General features: G+C 51.2%; 1 protein-coding gene across 7 annotated transcripts in view; it reads left to right on the plus strand.

Moving 5' to 3' along the window:
- SNX29 (sorting nexin 29) overlaps positions 1–19,817 on the plus strand; it is a 501,802-nt gene that overhangs the window by 356,417 nt on the left and 125,568 nt on the right. For all 7 annotated transcript variants that reach the window (XR_003965611.1, XR_003965609.1, XM_030300939.1 and 4 more), the window contains 2 exons: positions 3,246–3,301; positions 5,975–6,056. Coding sequence is in view for 5 of the 7 variants with exons in the window: in XM_030300939.1 (XP_030156799.1) it covers positions 3,246–3,301; positions 5,975–6,056 (138 nt within the window). In the remaining 2 variants the exon portion in view is untranslated. The remainder of the gene's footprint in view (positions 1–3,245; positions 3,302–5,974; positions 6,057–19,817) is intronic.

Consider the following 19,817-nt stretch of genomic DNA (forward strand, 5'->3'; position numbering starts at 1 on the left):
TTTGCAGGGGGCGAGCTGGGCGTCGGGCAGAGTATTTTATTTACTTTACACAGTTACACGAGAGACACTTAACACATAATATGTGTCTGTTTATGGTTACGTGATCAATGCACTTTCAGCGTAGAAAGTCCAGAAATGTGCAATCCATGTGACCTCTCTCTCCCCGGTGCCCCCTTTCCCCTCGTTTCATTCTGACCTTACTGATGGGTGGACGTCCTAAGTCGTGCTTAAGAATTCACAGTTCCAAGCAGCGTTTTGTGAAACAGAGGCAAGGAGCTGTTGGCTATGCCGTTAAAAATCTATCAGAAGCTCTCTTCTGGCGGGATAATACGTTTTTATTTAAATGTTCAATTGGCAGTACGTTATTTCAGAACTCAAATGATGTAAAAGGATATTTAGTAAATAGACTCGTTTTCTTTTTTTAATTTTTTTTTAATTCTTTGTTTTTAAGAGTACAAGTGAAAGCGCTCAGGAGATTCGTAGAGAGAGAGAGAGGGGGACAGAGGATCCAAAGTGGGCTCTGTGCTGACAGCAGAGAGCCCAACACGGGGGTTGATTCCATGAACCGTGAGATCATGACCTGAGCCGAAGTCGGATGCTTAGCTGACTGAGCCACTCAGGTGCCCCTCATTTTCTTTTTTCTAAAGTGTTTACTTATTTATCTATTTAGAGAGATTTACTATTTATGTATTTACTATCTGTATATTTAGAACTGGAAAGTAGGGGAGGGGCAGGGAGAGAGGTAGAGAGAGAATCCCAAGCTGACCTGACTTGGGGCTCGATCTCATGAACCACAAGATCATGACCTGAGCCAAAATCAAGAGCCAGATGCCTAACCGACTGAGCCACCCAGGCACCCCCAAATAGCCTCATTTTCAGTGTCTTCTGCCGGCTGCCCAGGCCCCGACTCCCACACCCCGGTGCCCCCTGGGTGCTCCTTTTCTGGGTGTCTTAAATTTCCCTGCTAGTGCTTCTCAATGCAGGAACAGACGAATACAGCTTGATAGTTACCTCTGCACTTGTGTGTTAAGGATAGTACGTTAGACCCACCACCTGCACCCTGCTTAGGCTTTCTCTTGATCTTTCCTGGAGATCTTTTCATGACCGCACACGGAAAGCTATTTTGTTCTTCAAAAGCACATTTAAAATTTTTTTCTAAAGCAGTTCATTCGAAAGATAGATTATTTTAGTCTTATGGAAATACAGCCAATGCAAATTTGGTCTGTTTCTCTCCCCACTCCCACTCCTACTGTATTATCAATGATAGCCACTGTTAATGTTCTTCTGTATTTTTCCAGAATCATTTTCATGCTTGTACCCTCATGAGTGTGCACGTGTAACCTATTTTTTGTTTAATCTGGCCATCTCGTACAGACATGCCATCATTTCCTGAATGGTTTCTCTACAGTTGGACCTTTAGATGATTTGCAAAAATCTCAGCCATCGAAAGGGGAATGATCTTTGATGTAAATTTTGGTCTGTGTCTTTGGTTATTTCCTCCAGAGAAATCGTAGGAATGAGGTATCTGGGTCAGAGCATGTGGATGTTCTTAGGGATTGGGGGACACAGTGTCATGGCTTCCCTAATAGATTAAACCGTCTTCCCAGCCGTCCACAGGAAAAATGATGGACACCATAACAGAAGGGCCACACCAACCAGTCCAGTGAGTTCCTGGTCCCTTTAAGCTGACGTTTTCTCAGGTTGCGGGGTAGGCATGTACCTCCTTGTTGGGGTTGAAGGAATCCCTCCTTAGCAGCTTCTTAGCCAAACCTGCTCATGGAGCCCATTTTAATTGCTTGGCTGCACACATCTGTCCAGGGCCCAGGTTGGGTGTCCTCCCCCTGGGCTGTGGGGAGAGACGGCCTTTGGGTCGGCAGGACAGATTCTCTGTGTCAAGGATAACAGAACATAGAGCTTTTCTCCGTAACGGCCATACTGTTAGTACAGTGCAGTTACCGTGAACGTCCTACCTCCCAGGTGTTCTGGGTACTCTGTAGGCATCAGCTCATTTTGTCTGTAGGTGAACTCTGAGTGCTATGACTGTCCTGCCTGTTTTACAGGTGAGGACAGTGTGACCAGAGGGGGCAAGTGATTTGCTTGTGGCTACAGGGTCGAGAACAGCTGGGGCTGGGGTTGACCCTGAGCCTTGTGGCCCCAGAGTGTAGGCTCCATAATCACGGCATCCTCCTGCCTCGGAGAGAACCCACTGTGTCTTTAAGGAGTGGCTTCTGGCATCTCCAGCCCCCGGGAAAGGGTCCAGGTCTCACCTCCTTCCACCCCACAGCTGGTTTTCCCTGTGTTTGCTGAGGGTTTCGCAGAAAAGCCTTTGTGGTTGGACAGATCTGAATTCAGATCTACTTCCTGCATGTGTGGCCTTGGCAAGGTCTCAGCCTCCCTGAGCCTGTTTGCTCATCTATGAAGGGGTTGGGGGGGGGGGGGCAGATTGTTATGAAGAAAGATCCAGATTGTGGTAACAGGAAAGCTCTGACAGGTGTAGTGTGTGAAGTCAATGCTCTCTTCCTCAGTTGCCCACACCCTCCCCCTTTGCACTCTTTCCTCTTGGTTTTGATCCACATCCTTAAATTCTGGCCACTTCAGATCCGATCAGAAGCTCATGCCCTGGCCGTGACCGTAATACCACCATTTATCGAACATCTTCTGGTGCTGACCGTTTCGGTACCTGCTTTACGGGGAACCTGCCATCCTGCCAGGCAGTGGAGTTTCTTGGACCGAGTCGTGTTCTCCCGGGGCCCTTCTGAGTCAGGAACGGCAGCTGTGCTGTGCCTTCCAGGTGCTGGTGTATCGTGACAGGGAATGATGGAGCCGTCTGGGGGCAGACGTTGACCTTTTGTGTTTATGTCCTCGGTGCGTCTGTGTTCATCATGGTGGCAGTGGTTGTTTTGTCCACTGCTCATCTGGTATCTTGTGTCTCAGATCCTAACCAGGTCTTTAGAGCTCCAAAATTACACGATTTTATAGGCCTGCTATTATCTCGATAGGATTAACAGTCCTTTTTCTGTGAAGGTAATCAGGATTCCTCATGGTGACATATTTTTATTACCCCAACACCGTCTCTAACCATCCTTCCACACAGTCTCTTCTTGTTTTCCACTAACTGCTTTCTCACCTTGTTCTGAATAGGAAATGTGTAAGCATCATTGGGAGGCAGGATTCTTGCGTGATTATGCCAACCACGGTAACCAGGATGCATTTTCTCTCTCCCTTCTCCCCTTTCCTGATGGCAGGTGCCCGGAGATTTGAGCCAAACATCCGAAGACCAGAGTTTGTCGGATTTTGAAATGTAAGTCCACGGCATCTACTCACGAGGGCCCCTTTAGAAGTAGGACTCAGTGGTTTGGCTTGTCTCCCAGAAGACCACAGTGGGGGAAACAAAAGATCACTATTTCAGTCTGCGCAGGGCAATTTGGTTATCATAGAGGGAGAGGCTGTTCACCTGCAGCCCAAGTCTGGCCTTCAGATGTGCTGTGGTTCTCTTCTTGGGTATTAGAAAACAATTATTTTTTTGGCTGACATTTTAGACTTGGAAGCTATCACATAAGAATTTAAATTTCGCTTTAAAAAGGAAACAAGGGGGGCTCTGATCCCTACCAGGCCACGGTCAGAGCCGAGTAGCAGCCGCCTCCTTCACACAGGGCAGGTACTCTTTCACTTACCACAGTCCCCCCTTTTCCCTGTTGCCTGACTCTGGCCTGCTGCCCTCATTTCTTTCTCTGTATGTCTCCTGGAAGAATGAGTGCACAACCCCTGAGTTAATGGAAACAGCAGTGGTTTGGTGCATGGGTCTGATTTGTGACTGGATGTGACTCTGGCTGGTGCCCCTGATGATAAGCTCCTAAAGAACTTAGTTGGTCTTCAGACTGTTTCACAATCAGGTTGCTTTGGGGTTCGGGCACTTGGGCATAGTTCCTCAGCCCAACGAGAACAGTATATACTTTGCTTCTTATTTTTAAATACATATTTTTAAATGTTTATTTTGATTGAGAGTGAGTATGCACCAGTGGGGAGAATGGGCAGAGGGAGAGGGGGAGGGAGAGAATCCTAAGCAGGCTCCATGCTCTCAGCACGGAGCCAGACTTGGGGCTCGATCCCACCAATCATGAGATCATGTCCTGAGCTGAAATCGAGAGTCAGATGTTCAACTGACTGAGCCACCCAGGACCCCCTCTTCTCAAGTGTACTGGTACGTTCTCCAGGATAGATCCTATGTTACACTACAAAACAAGTCTCCCTCACCTTAAAAAGATGGAAATTCTAGAAAGTACCTTCTTGGACCACAGTGAATTACTAACCAGAGGGATCTGTCTCTCTCCCACTCCCCGAGGGCAGGGTCTGGGTCGTCTTGCTTCCGTGCTCTGTCTCCAGGACCTAGAGTAGCCACTGGCACATAGTAGGTTCTCAATCAGCATTTATTTAATGCATGAGTGAGCCAACAAAAGACAGAACAAGTGAGTTAATATCAAGGAAGGAAATGGCCCTGTAAGCAGTTCTCATGCTGTGGGGTGAATGTTCTGAGACGGACAAATGCTGAAGCCAGTCGGGGGTGTCTCACACTCACTGATCAGGAAGGTGAATGCAAAGCAGATCATTGGGTCTGCTGGTGCCCGACCCACCCCCGGACAGAGATGCAAGGGAACACTTTAGGCCCTAGGACCCTTGGGAGAACCTTTCCAGGAGGGACGGGGAGGGATGGGAGGGGTGCCATTAATGTGCAAACCAGCTTGACGGCTCAGGATTGCCATTTGGACTTGGAGCTCTGAGAGCTGATGGATGATTTTGCCCCGTGGAGGAAGTCAGCACCTCAGCTCGGAGCTTGGAAGGATGCCGCCTCAGGAGAGAACCATCTCTCTGTGAGACTAAAATGCTCTCTACGCCTGAATTGGGGAAACCACTGAGTCCCGGGCTCTTCCCCCATCGTCTCAGATTGTGTTGTAAGCACAGAAGTCTGGTACATCTTTGTGGGCTGCTCCTTAGAGAGAGGGAGAGTTCAGGAGGGGGCACTGAGCCCGGGCACAACGCGAGGTGGAGGCCCCTCTCGGAGTTGTGCGGTGCCCTCGTGATACCCGTCAGGACTGACCCTCAGGTGTTAGAGACAGGGTTTCCAGCCTGCACGCCTGGCCTTCAGCCTGGTGGAAGATCTCTGGAGTGGGCCCGTGTACCCAGCGACTCACAGCTAGGTGACAGCCGTCACGTGAGGCAGAGCTCACATACCCAAGGGGACCCTTGAAGGACCCCTTAAATAACCCATGAGGATTCCTTGAGATAATCCAGGGAAATCATGAAATCATACGTTGTAGGTGCTCAGGAAATGACTTGCCCTTGAATTTAAATCTTGGTTCATTGGAGCCACACACAGTGGTTTTGGAGAGTTGCAGGGCGGGTATTTGCACCTGGCTTCCTGGTATCCCAGCCTGCCATTTTCTCTTTCCCCTCCCCCCACCCCAAAGAGCCGTTACCTGCATCGCCGTGGATGTCGGTCTCCTGAGCCCCTGGGTGGAGTCTGATCTTAAAACGGGGGCCAGGGTGTAGAGGGGCACAGCGAGGAGACAGTGTGACCCCTCTGGGTGCCCCAGGTACCCTGCAGTCATCAGGTCACATGACCCTCCACACCCCCGTGGGGGCCTCCAATTATTATCCCTCTTTTCAGAGGAAGAAACTCAGGTTTAGAGAAAGTAGGAGTCACGGTGACTCAGTTGTAAAGCTAAAGTCCATTTCTTATCCCAAAGTACACACTGTGTGTCTGAATAAAAAAATACACATAGACTTAAACTCAGTCCCTGAAGAATGATCCTGGGGGCTGGGCGAACACGCCTACCCAGGCCCTTCGTCTTACTCGTAGACATGATCGATGCTGTCCTAAATTCTGGTGTGTGATGCCTCTTAGAGAAGAAGTCTGTTTTCCTCCGATCCTCATTGTAAATTGAAATGACTAATTTTGATCTTTGGTTTCGGTCAGATCAAACCGGGCGCTGATCAACGTCTGGATCCCATCAGTGTTTCTGCGGGGCAAAGCGGCGAATGCCTTCCACGTGTATCAGGTGAGCGTCTGGTTTTCAGCCAGATGTCACTGCTGGGGTGGAACCAACAGCCTTCTGTTGCACTGTGGTGCCTCTGCCCCTCGGCCACGGCCACGGCCTCCCGACGCCAGCCTCCCAGTTGCCGGGCCTCCCCGAGGAAGGGGTCCTTCCTTCATGCAGACAGGAGGGGCCGGGGTGGAGCTTCCTCGTGTTGGTCAGGCCCGTTGGTGCAGATGCTGCAGATCTGAGCTTGGACAGCGGGAGCCAAAATGGGATTTGTCGGCTTGTGTTGCAGCCAGAGAGTCAGAGGGTACGTGGGGCCCCAGGCATGACCGGGCCCGTGGCCAGAAACCTGCTGCCATCCGCTCTGTCCTTTGCTCAGGCGTCCTTCTCGGGCTGGTGCTCTCTGCGGGTTGATGGGTGGCTTTCAGCCTGTCTGGGTGTTTCAGTGTCTCTCCCGGGCCTGTCTTGGACCAGGATCCCCTTCCTGATCCTCAGGGATGGGTGATGGACCCGTGGGAGGGGCCAGGTTTGGATGTGACCCCTGCTGGTGCTGGGGTGTGTCTGATGGAGGGAGAGGAGTTCTTCTCTGAATGAAAAGCCGGGTACTCTTCTCAGCAGAAGGGGCAACAGTTACTTGACGTAACCCAAAGAGCAGACGTCTCCTCCTCCTCGGGGGAGAACTGGTCGGCTCCTGGCTGGGACTTGGGTGTTGGGGACTGAGGGGCCTGTGCGTGCTTTGGGGGTGGTTTATCCCCATCACGTGGGACTCCAGTTTTCCATATTTCCTGATTTCCCGATGCCTCTTTCTGCCCTGCCTTCCTACCATCTTTTCCTCTATTGTCTTTTACTTTTCTTACCTCGGATCCTGATCTCCAGCCAGTGGTGTTCACCTGTCCTGGACTGCTCTGTTTTCACCACTGACTCTTAGCTGCTTTCTGCTTCCGCCTTCTTGTGTCACGACAACACAGACAGAGACAGAGCGAGACAGAGAGAGACAGAGCATGAACGGGGGAGGGTCAGAGACAGAGGGAGACACAGAATCCGAAGCAGGCTCCGGGCTCTGAGCCGTCAGCCCAGAGCCCGACGCGGGGCTCGAACCCACGGACCGCGAGATCATGACCTGAGCTGAAGTCAGACACCTAACTGAGCCACCCAGGTGCCCCACGTTTTTGTTCTTACTCCCCATCAGCTCTGTGAAAAGTCTTGAGTTTTGTTGCTTTTTTTTTTTTTTCTTAAGTGAGGAATTGACCATCAAAGAAGACATCTCACCTATTAACATATTTTTCTCCAGAGGCTGGATGGTTAGGGGGAAAAAAAAAAAAAAAAGACACTGACCTTGAAGATAGGAGCCCTGGTTTCAGTTTCGTAACCTTAAGTGAATCTCCATTTCCTCACGAGTAAGACGGAAATACTACCACTCCTTGCCTTGCAAAGCTCTTGTCAGCGTGAGGGGCGTGTGGCGGGTAGGACACATTCTGTATTCTCATCTTGGAATTTCTGCTGTTCCCAAATGCTCGCCCTGTGTAGCTTTCGGTGGCAGGCATGGTGGCAGGTGTGTGGTTTATAGGAACAGGCATCTGTATGGGACACGCATCTTGAAATCTCACAGACAGGTGAGCTAGGGTTTGGCAAGGAAGCTTGCACCAGAAAGCGACTGGAGTTTACTTGTTTGGCAACGGCACTAAGTAAGTAACTCGTCAGTAAGTGTTGGGGAATCTGAGTACTCCAGATGCTCTCACCTTTGGCTTAAGAAGAGCGTTGGACGTGACAGATTTCCATACATCTCCTTGGTTCTCTTTCTCTTTCGATGCCACACCAACCAAAAACCGTCTTCGGTGAGTGTCCTTTGAGTTCTGCTTTGCGGCCATCAGAGAGCCAGGAGGTGTTGCCCAGGGGGTGAACAAAGTGAAGCAGAGAGCTTTATCTTAGACCACAATTGCAATGTGATATGGGGGGTGTGAGGTAGCACCTCTTGAATGCAGCTGTCTTTCTCCTCTTTGCTAACAGTGCTTGTGGTCAGTATCTCACAAGCAAAATCCACACAACATGTTTGGAGACATTCGAGAAAGCTTTTTACGGGGTTCTTACCGTAAACGATAAGGGAAAGAACAAGAGTCACTGAAAATGCTGATACCGTTGACATTATTTTTCTTAGTTTAAAAAATGCCATCTGTATATTTCCCCAAAAGATTTGAGATAATTTCTAGAGGAACACCTGTAAAAGAATGATAACATAGAAGTAAAAAATGAAATGTCAGGGTCTGGGAAAACGTAAACTGGTAATACTTCCGTTAAGGAAATCACGGAAATCTGTCATGAGATCCTACACCAATGTTCTCGTTGCTTTGTGTATTTCCTGTGGGCTTCCTGGCAGCCAGGGTGAAAATGGAAATGTGCCTATTTTGGATACTGCCATTGCTAATGAGAAGAAAATACATGAGCTCCTCAAAGGGAGCTCTAAAAGAAATTTCCACACAGAGCTGTAGATTAAGCGATATTGAGGGATGTAGTAGACAATCCCCAGTTACATGCCTGTGACAAGTCCCTGTCAGGTTCCATCACATCTCCCTCAAAGGAAGACAAGTGTGTAACCTCCAAACAGATATCAGTTCATTCGAAGAGCCAAGACCAAGGGATCATCATGTGTAGTTTTCTCAGTAGATCTGGGCTTTCCAATACGACAGCCACTAGCCACACACAGCCGTTTACATTTAAATGGACTAAAATACAGTAAACTTAGAAATTCAGTTCAAGTCCGCTAGTCACATTTCAAGTGCTTAACAGCCATATGCTGCCAGTGGCAACTTGAAAGTTTCCATCATTGCAGAAAGTCCTCTTGGGCAGAACAGTGTCTCCAAGAGTGTCGGAAAGCAGGATAATTTTATGTATGCTTAACCAGGTTCTAGAAAGACAGGGGCTCGGCATTAACAAATCCTGCTGGGAGAAAGCCACTCCGTTTTCAGCTCTTCCACGGTTTGGGGTTACCAGGGGGAGAAAGTCTTCAAGTGTTGACCTTGTGCCGTCCACACCCGACGGCGGCGACAGGAAGGAGCAGACTTGAACTTGATCTTACTTGTTGTCTTGTTTTAATTGTGTTTAATTTTTACATTTCCCTTCTAGTTAAGGCACAGAATCCTGTTTTCCATTTACCACAGTGATGCATTTTTTTTAAGTTTTTTTTTTTTTTTTTTTGACAGGGGGGTGTTTGGGGGAAGAGCAGAGGTCAGGTGGGGTGGGGGGGGAGGGAGAGAATCCCAAGCAGCCTGCATGTCAGCCCAGAGCCTGATGCGGGGCTCGAACCCACAAGCTGTGAGATCATGACCTGAGCAGAAATCCAGTCAGACGCTTACTGACTGAGCTACCCAGGCACCCTGCATTTTCCTTCTAAAATAAATTTAAGAAGAAAGAAAGAGACTCTGCTTGAAGAACAACGCTAAATAAATGATAATGCAAGCAGCCAGAGTTTGGGACAGTGTTATGTATTTGGGAAACACTGCGCTGAGGGAACAGACCGCTTACAATAAAACAGTCATGGGGAGAATACTAACAAGAAGCCGTAGCGGCCGCTGCCTCTCGCTGGTGTGTGTGCATTATGCCAAATAGCTCACTGAGTCCTCAAAAGCACCCTGTGAATAAACTCTTCTTCTCCCCATTTTATAGATGAGAAAACAAAGGCACGGAGAAGCATAGCATTCAGTAACATTTTTGGAGCCCAAATAGCATTTTCTCACAAGGTGCCGGTTTCCAGAGGTTCTGAGACTGAGGGTGAAGCTCTTTAAAAACCCAAGAGGCAATTGGGACAGTTGCCTTCAATCTGAAGGGAGGGGCCCAGCCTGCCTGGGTGGCCGCCCGCGTTTCTGAGAAGGTGGGCCGCTGCAGCCCAGCAGGGAGTTTTCTCTAGAACTGCGGGGGCCACCGCAGGGCCCAGACATGTTACCCATCGAGCCCCCCACCTCCACAGGCCGGGCCGAGACGGTCTTGCTTAGGGAAGTTGTCCGAGCAGGTGTTGGCGTTGGCTGCTCTGGCCGTGGGCGGGTTTCAGGGAAGCTCCTTCAGAGCTTCCTGTTTGGGCAGCGTCAGGGCCTGGAGAGCCTGCCCGGAGGCCTGGCAAAGGCAGTCCTAAATGCCAGACGCGCTGAGATAGCCCACCTGATGCACGTGGTACCAATGGCTCTCACCGTTGGTGTGGCGGGAAGAGGTCTGGAATTCTATTTTGCGCACGGGGTTCTGGCAGGCGGGCCATCCCCAGACGGGGCTGAATGCAAGGTCTTAAAAAGCAGCTCGCGCCTTTGAGCGCCAGGATTTCCACGCTCCGTCCCCGAGTCCGAAATGGGGGCTGAGGGGTGCTCTGGCACTAGCAGGAAATGGCCGCGTTTGAGCAATCCTCAGGACAGAGGTAAAACTGGTGTCCAGAACCTTCCCAGTGGAAGGTTTGTGTCCATGAACGTCTCTTACGCTTCTGGCCGCTGCTGATGCTGGGCTGCTAACAGACAACAGCCAGAGACACGGTGATTGAACAGCAACACGTGAACCGGGAGCAACTATTTATTTTATTATATTTTCAATTTTGTTTAACATTCGTTTCCTTTTGAGGCAGAGAGAGACAGAGCATGAATGAGGGAGGGTCAGAGAGGGGGAGACACAGAATCCGAAGCAGACTCCGGGCTCCGAGCCGTCCGCACAAAGCCCGACGCGGGGCTCGAACTCATGGACTGCGAGACCGTGATCTGAGCCGAAGTCGGACGCTCAATGGACTGAGCCCCCCAGGCGCCCCATGGGAGAAACTGTTTAATAACTGGTTTTCTTAGTTTCTCTCTCCTTCTTCTCTCTGTGTTTACACAGCATTGTGCTTGTGGGCTCGGTTTTCTGTCACTTCCATATCATTTGTTGTTAGTTAGCACCTGGTTTGTACCTTAGCAGTTGTTTGATCTTCTTCTCCAAGTACCCCCACTTCCGAAGAAGATTGAGGTCCGCCGTCTTTAATATTCTGCTGTAGTGTTCATGAAGGCATGGGAGACCTTCAAACAACCTGCCTATTTTGTTCTTAAGCAAATATTACAGGCACTAAACTGGAATGAAATAATCCATCCATGTGCTTACGTTCAGAACCCTTAAGTCTTTGCCTTTGAAAAGTACTGTTGGTGTAAGTACAGCTGAAACCCGTCCTCCGTGTGGGATTAATTTCAGACTTTGAATTCAGCCACCGGAAACACTGCCTACTGTAAAATATTCCATTTGCACAGCACAGCTAATTAGGTCTCCTTTTTGTGTGTGTGTGTGTGTGTGTGTGTGTGTGTGTGTGTGTGTATATATATATATATATATATATATATATATATATATATATAAAATCATTGCTTTGTTTCAGCCAAGCTCTTCCCTTCTGGATGGAAGAGGTCCCCTTTTCTAGAAGCCACAGCGTGTGGTGTTGGTTAAAGGTGCCCCAGGAAGGCCCAGTGAGTATTTGTGGTCCCACCCGGAAGGACCCCGTGTCACCTGGGCAGTCCTTTTGCAGGTTTATTCCATCGGGGCGTGTTTTTGTATGTGAGGCCGGGAATCCATTCTTTCCCCTGTTAATAATACATCACAGGGTCCAGGTGGGCTGCACGGGGTGTGGAGGAGGGTGACGCGTTTGTACTCGAGGCTGCAGGCTTCTCAGCCATTCCTTTTCATCCCCTTTCCTAAGAGGCTTACCCCGCAGGCCCTCCAGTTCTCTTCCCTGCGGCTCTGTCTCGAGGCTTGCTTTGCTGCTCTGCAGAGAGGGAGGAATTCGTTAAGTGGAGACGGATGAGACAGACACAGGACCCACAGCTGCAGTAATGTGGGCTCTGAGAAGCCCCTGCCCAGTTCCGGATTTGGGGGGAAACGGACCGGCTCTGAGGCAGAAGTGTATCTCTCTCGTCCACGTCTGCTCCCTCCTGCCACCCCTGTTGTGCCCCAGGCAGGCCCTGGGATTGCTCAGTGTTTTTCCGGCCCCGTCGGCCTTTGTGCTGCACGGTGGGCAGCGCCCTGGGATGGCTGGCCTTGGTGCTTGCGGTCCCTCCCCTTGAGAACGAACCGTCCCACCAAGTGCAGCACCTGAGCGCCTCTACGGTTCACGGCACGTCGGCCTCCTGCTGTTCTGGGATGCTCAAGGCTTCCGACAGAGCCTGAGACCGGCAAAAAGAAAAAGCACGTCCCTTTGGACGTACAGGTCACTGTTACTCTCTGTTACTGCTTGTGTCTTCCCAAGCAGGAGGAACTACTTTTTCGCTTCACAGTATAAATCCTGTATCCATCCGAAAGCTGTTTATCGAGGGTCTCCTGTATGCCTGGCTTGTGCTAAATTCAGCAGAGCCAGCGGTGAGCGAAACCTCCTGCCCTCCCCGACCTGACCGTCTGTGGGGGAGACACATGCTGTGAAGTAAACGTACCTCTCGTCGTAAGGGCTGGGGAGAGAGGTACGGGTGGGAGGGACGGAAGGCCGCTCACCTTGCACAGCGACAGGTCCCATGTTGGGCGCAGTGTCTGACATGCCCCTGTGAGATGACTACCCTTAGCGCTCCAGTAACCGCTTGACTGTGATAAGCTACTATACCTAGAAGCAGACGTAAAAAGAACATTCAGTTGAACGTCTCTGGGCACGTTCATACATTGAAAAAAGGCTTTATTTAGCATCTACTTGATCAGGGGCTCCGCATCGGCTACCCGAGGAGCTACGGAGAGCCAGATACCTTCGTCCTCCGTTTCCGGGGCTGCCAAGGAGGTGGGACCGCCATTCGCGCAGCTGAAATGGAAGACAGTGTCCGTGCAAAACTCTGTGAGGCTTTGCCCAGGGCTGAGCTCTTCCAGCCGGGGCGCCAGTGCTCAACAGATACCTGATATCTAATATCCAAATACCTGATATCAACAAATACCAAATCACATGGGATTGCATAGAGGCCTGAAGTATTGAATGCCCAGGCCCCAGTACCTGAGAGTTTGGCCAGCTGGGACGTGCCCACATGGTGCCGGCTTTAGTCTTGGTGTGGACCGAAATTCCTTGTTGCCTTGGACCAGTGACATTATTCGTCAGCATCTCCAAGGTGCCTGTTCGTGATTCCTTCTCTGCCCTTCCTGGAGAGGTTTTCCTGAGATGGTTTCCTGATACAGCTTCTTTGTCAGGAGCTGTGAGCGGGGCTAACGTGCAGACCCAAATGCACGTGTGTCCTCGGTTCCTGTCACTGCCCGAACTACAGCTGGGGGCTAGTTTCCGGGTGGGTACCGCCCCCCACTCCGATGTTCCCATTTGCTGGCCCCTGTGCTTGTTCCCTCGTGGGGATGTTTACGTGGGGAGCCGTGACTTGGGCTGAGGGCACGAGTGGAGGCAGTCCCGGGTACTTGGATGGCAGGGTCCTCGGGATCCAGCCGTCACCTCAGCAGAACCCAGCCTGATCCTCTGACAGGACCCCCCCGTTTGCAACCAGGCCGGGTCTCCTCAAATCGGGACAGTGTGGGAACGACCTGACCACCCCTCTTCTGACCAGGATACTAATTCCCGAGGTAACACCTGCCCTCTCCTGGTCGTAGTATAGTGACCCCCAGCTCTAGGGCTTTGCCACCTGGGGCACATTAAATCGAACGCAGTGCAAGGAAGTGTTGAAAGCAAAGAACTTGTGTCACTTGTCACAGGTAAGGAGACAGGGAGACAGGTCTCAACACACCGTCTCTCCTTGGGGTTAGTGCTGGAAGCTTTTATTCAACGCATCACAAGGCGAGGGCAGGGAGTTGGGTACATAAGCAATCGGTACGTTTTCTGTTACTTAGACGCTTAGGTTCACCTGCACCTGTCATGCTTCTGTCATGCCCGTCAGCCTGCTAGTGTGCACATCATATGTTCGACCCGGTGGTGGAAACCCCCGCCCGTAGGAGGAGAGCTGAGACTGTAACGAGCCTCAGGTAACTGGGGCAACGTGGGGGCTTCTGCGCAGGCCCTGAGCTCCCTTCCGGCTCAGACGGTCTCACGCAGGGGGTTTTCAGTGGAACACTTGGCCATATGTGTCCTTGGTAGGAGCTGCAGCTTCTGCAAACCAGACACATTCTTTTTCTGCCTTCGTCTCTGTCCCCTCCTCCCTCCTGCTGATAGCTTTCAGTTCTCCCAGTAACTCTGCACTGAGTCCTGACTAACAGAACTTAACAGAACTTAACTCACTGGCTTGCCTCATGGAAAAGACCGAGGGCAGACCCAGCTTGAATCTCAGGGACTCCGTGTCCTGAGGGCTGGTCTCCCATCTTTTGAGAAAGTAACTTTTCCCTTGCGTTGGCTTTGTTCCCAGCCGGGCCACAGTGGCACGAGTGTTGGTGGGCACCTACAGGCTGACCTCCCCTCGGCTCAGCTGACCCCAGTGGAAAATGCCCCTGTTCCTTTCGAGGCTGGCAGCGGTCCCGGACCTGGTTCTGACTCTCGGTGGCATGGGCCATACCCCTGTCTGCTCATTGCCTTGTCCAGGCGGATGGCGTGCTTTTGGGTTATATACCTACTCCTGACACTTAGGGCAGTGGAATATGGGTGTTTCCCCAAAGGAAAATGAGGATGCTCTGACCGGAAGTGGGGGGACTTGGGCTGTGCATCACCTGGGCTTCCTCAGGAGCCAGCTTGCTAGAAGACATCTTCACACCAGGGTTTCTCTGCTGCAGCACAGTTGACATTTTGGATTGGATAATTCTTTGTGTGGCGGGGAGGAGGAGGTCTCACCTGTGCATGAGGGGATGTTGAGAAGCATCCGTGGCCACTACCCACTCGCCACCCACGCCATCTCTCCGGTTGTGACAACCCACAGTGTCTCTACACTTTGCCAAACGTCCCCTGGGGGCATAATTTCTCTAGGCTGACAGGTACCACTCCACACGGATCCCCCGAATGCTGTTACGGTGTTATTTTGTTGAACGTAAATGGGATCCTGTGATACATGCCTTCTTTCTCAGTACTCAGACCTCTCTCTTCCTTACTCTTGTTAAACTTCGCCACATTATTTCCCAGTATGAGGGAGCCTTTACTTAATGGTCTGATGACGGACATCTAGACTGTTTTCATTTCCTGGCCATTGCAGACAAACCTCCTAGACTGTTCTCGTACAGACCTCTCTGTCCATATCGTAGGCAGGTCTTTAGGATAAATGACTAGAAGTGGATTTGCCAAGGTGCAGGATGTATACCTTTTTTATTTTAAATAGGCCTAGCTAAATTGCTTTCCCAAAGGCTGAACCAATTTTCAGTCCTTCCAATGCCATAAAGGAATATTTTGTCCCCATGTCCTTGCCGTCACTGGGTATTGTCAATCTTTTAAATATGACCATTCTGATAGGGGGAACAATGACATTCCATCGATGTCTGGATTTGCATTTTCCTTATTGCTAGGGAGGGTGAGCATACGTCTGTACTTTAATCTGCCATTTGTGTTTTGCGCGTGTGTGTGAATTGCCTGCTGGTGTCCTTCCCTATCGTTGTGTGGTACTGTTCATCCCTCTCTTACCCATTTGTAAGAGTGCTCTGCATAGTAATCCTTTGTACTATACGTTTCAGGCTTTTGCTTGTCTTTTAGCTTTATTATGAGGATTATCGAGTGTTCTTCTATTTCCTGGTCTTCACATCTTGGGAAACCAGGAATTTCTTGGTTGACCTACCGAAGCATACTGCGCCTTACTTTTTCTATGTGTGGTTTCACCAGCCCTGAGGCATTGTGGATGTTCTTTCCATTTTAGAGGTGGACAAAGACGTGTTCACAATGGTAAGGAAATAACTTGTCTGAGGTCTCAGCGCAAAAGCATCAGAGCCAGATTCACTGTTGGTCTCCCCACCCCAAGTCTGGGGTTTTCACCTGGACTCCCAGCTGCCTCCCAGAGGACAGAATAGAGACCAGAGAGGGGAAGTTGGAGAGAAACAGGTTTGGGCTCATCTACTGATCTCTCCAACTGTGTGTTCACCTCTCTGTCTGTCCAGCCATCCTGCAGTGGGCTGGGTGCTGGGGATATTGTGAAAGATAGAGACGGAGCCTTGGCCATTGACGACTTGATATAAGATTGAATGTGGAGAGCTGTTTAACGGCAGAGTGGGCTTATCAACTACTGATCTCGACTGTGCGGGAGAGACCACATGACCACTGAGGCCCCTTTCCAAGTTTATCAGTTTGTGAAAACTTGACTGTCTGATCTTTCTGGTCTGCATGGGTAAAAAAGGAATTTTTTTCGGATTTTGATTTCACAGCCTGAGAAGTAGACACACAGGTGCTCGTCCATCTTGAGACTGACCCAAGCGTGAGAAGCAGCCAACATGCCGACTGCCCCCAGCCTTGGACTGCTTGGAGGAAGCACCTTCTGGGCTCCTCACAGCCAGCAGAGTTAGGACTGTAGACTAGGACTGGGCCAGAGAGCCGGGTGCTGCAGAGCAGGGGTGTGCCAGAGCCCCGTTCCATGCCATGGTGGCTCAGCAGAGGCCAGAAGCCCAGCTTCTCTCCATGGTTCTCATGTGGTCATCATGGCCTTGGCTGCCATGTTTATACTTGAAGTCTAGACCCAAGGCTTGTAGCGCACCACCCTGTGCAGGTTGGAACCTGTAGCTTCGCGTGGCCCTGCCCTCCTGAATCCCTGCTGGCCCTCTGGCAGGAGGTCAGCCCCACAAAGCCACCGCTGTGTGTCATTTTTACTCACACCTGTATCCCCAGTGCCTAGAATCGGGGAGCAGGCTCAGTACACGTTGCATGGGTGGATGGATCAACAAACCATGTTGACTCTGATTCTCCAGTATATTCTGATAGGCCCCTGTCTTCAGAGTTCTCACTGTGGGTTTGTTTTCAAACTCTTCCCCAAACTCCTTGGTCCTCTTGGATCATTTCTCTTGTCATTCACTCTCAGCCTTGCCTCACTTTCCTCACTGATTAAAACAACTCTCCGCATTGTTTATTACTAGCCCCGCCCTGGTTCAGGAAGTTTTACCCCCAGGTAGTAAGCTGTTTTATGGTGTAGTAATGGTTTTAGTTTCTCTAGAGTTCAGTGGTCAGGGCGGTCTGTACTGCTGACTGTAATCCGCGGACTTTCCCAGAATCACCTGTGCACACTCCCCGGGGCTCCAGTCCCAGCACCTGCCCCAACATTTTAGGTACCGGGACTAAGAGTTCAGGATTGGCAGGCAAGGCCTTATCAAGGTCCAACAGTAAGGATTCATTGAACTCCTATGAATCAGGCACTGTGCTAGGTCCTGGGGATACATCAGTGAACATTGTACAAGGTACCCCCACACTGAAGTTTATAATCCCACCAGAAAAGAGCATTAAACATACTAATGTACGCATAACATACAGATAAATCTATAGTTACAAACTGTTGCTGTGAACAAACACTGCACAGGGTTCCAGAGATTGTAAGAAAGGCCCAGTTACACCGGGATTAAGAATGGAATTTTTGAGAACATCTGCTCATTCCTGCACAGCAATTTGGAGTTAAGTCAACAGAAGAGGAACAGCCCAGGCAGAGGGGATTTCCTTGAAGTAGGAAAGAGCTTGGGGCATTAGAGGAGTTGGAAGGCTGCTGCCTCTGAGGTGGAGTGACAGAGGGGAGAAGACAGAAGCTCAGGGTGCTTCAGCCAGCTGGATCTTCCAAGGCTTTGTAGTGAAGCCTGCCTGATTGCCTGCCTGTCCATCCACGGAGCCAGCCATCCCTCCACCCAGGCAGCCAGCCAGCTGTCCAGGCATCTACCCGTTCATCCACACGTCCGCCCGTCCACTTACCCATCCACCTGCCGACCTGATCACCACTGCAGGAGCTAGGTGAAAGGAGATGGTAGCTAAGACGTGCAAAATGGCCATGACAGCAGAGCAGATGCTGTGTCTTGAGGTGTGAGTTCATCAGGGTTTCGGGTACCTGGGACAGCTAGCAGTTCACATGTAGACTCTAGCCTCAGTCCCAGCTTCAATCCCCGATCTGCTTCTTGGTTCCTGGTTGGATGACCTTTTATGACAGCAGCTTTCTCGTTCTGCTGAAGCCACAACATTCTCACCTTCAGAATGGGGGATGCTGCGTCCTTCATAAGATGCTTGAGAGCCCCCGATGAGTGTGTTTCTTTAGTGCCCTCGGCCCGGTGCTGCGCCTACTTGGTGAATGGGAAGGGCCCAGAGGGTGCAGCCGCTCTTTGTTCAGCCAAACCAGTGTGCAGCGCAGGCACGCTCATTACACGCACCTGTGACTTGAGATAGACGTGTGTGGTGTGAGTCTTTACACGCGCAAGTAGGCCCTCCTAGACACACAGTGGTCCGCACCCTTAGAGATGTGTTCCTCTCCAGCGGGAACCCAGACCCGTATGACCCTCTCCTTCATTCCATATGGTTGAGCAGGTCGACGCGCGGTCTGCTGGTCCCTGCTTTGCTGAGGCTAGAAGACCCGCGCGGCAGCCCGGAGCTGCCAGGCTGGGCGATGCCGTGCTGCGTCTCCTCAGTGGGAACCGGGTAGCAGCCCTCTCCCCCACCCCCCGGGCCCTCTCCCCCACCCCCCATGCACGCCCTGAGGTCGAAGGGAGGCAGTACGCGGAAACAGTTGATGAGCAGCTAGCAGCTGCCCAGATGTCCACTGTGATCATTTATGTTCACGTGATGCGTGTTTTCCCGAGACCTGGGGCGTGGAATCATAACTCCCGTATTTCTGTGTTTAAAAAAGTACCTCTGCATTGGGGAGTACATGCCTTTCCTGGCCCGGGTGAGCCCTCTTCGGATCTGTAGCGGTGTCGGAGGGCTCTCACACCCCCTTGAGCCTCCGCTGAATGGATGCACCCCCACACATCCGGGCCGCTGGTTTTTCCCCTGAGCTGGGCTTTTTCAGAAGCCTGGGGCTCATAATGAAGTAGGAAGGGTGGGGCTGTTGCTTAAGCTTTGGATCTTTTTCTACTCCTTGCAGATACAGAAAAGCGTTTTGAATCCAACCTTTAAAGGTTATCTCCTTGTGCCGCCGGCAGACTCATCCCGAGAGACTGTGAATTCCAGCTCCCCGCCAGACTTCCCAGCAAAGTGAAATTCCGTCAGACTGCTCTGGCTGTCTGCAGTCGGAAGAAGCAGCTCAAGTTGGCGGCCTCGTGGAGGCCGCGTGTCAGGGCCGGCGGAGAGGGGTGTGTGAGAAGTGTGTGGGGCGCTAACTGGGGTCTCAGGAAGGCTCCTAGCGGTCTTAGGACTGTGAGCGCAGCGTGATGGAGACGGGGGAGGGGCATCTCCCCCCGGCGCCATGTGGCTGCTGGTCCACGGTGGCCCAGGGGGTGCCGGGCCAGTGTGGCGGCAGAGGGCCCCCAGAAGACTTACAGGGAAAGCAGCCACTAACAGCTCGGTTGCCAGAATCACGGAAAGGAAGACGAGCTGTATCTTGCAGCATGTGATGGAGAGGAAGCTACGTGCTAGACTGCAGAAGTCAGTGAGTCGTGGGATCACGTCTGCCCCGCCCCTGCCCACGTTTACGTTAACCTCTGGACGAGACACAACATAGGCGAAACACAGATCAGGCCGGTGCGAATAGTAAGCCCCGATATTTATTGGCCCTTTCCCACACACAGTTCTGACCCTTGCCGCCACCCTGTGAGGGGAAGCGTTTTCACCTCTGTTCACAGGTCGGAGAGGCGAAGCAAACTGCCCGGGGTGGCACAGCTGCTCGGTCTCAGGGGCACACTGCAAGCCTAGGTCATGATCGTCCTCCAGCCCTACGTTCTTTGAGAGAAGAAGGCTGCTGTGTTCTTATTGACGGGCTTTCCCCCAAAGTAAATGTGGAATAAAGATAATGACGAGGGTGCCGG

Source organism: Lynx canadensis, chromosome E3, assembly GCF_007474595.2.
Source record: "Lynx canadensis isolate LIC74 chromosome E3, mLynCan4.pri.v2, whole genome shotgun sequence".
Lineage (NCBI taxonomy): Eukaryota > Metazoa > Chordata > Mammalia > Carnivora > Felidae > Lynx > Lynx canadensis.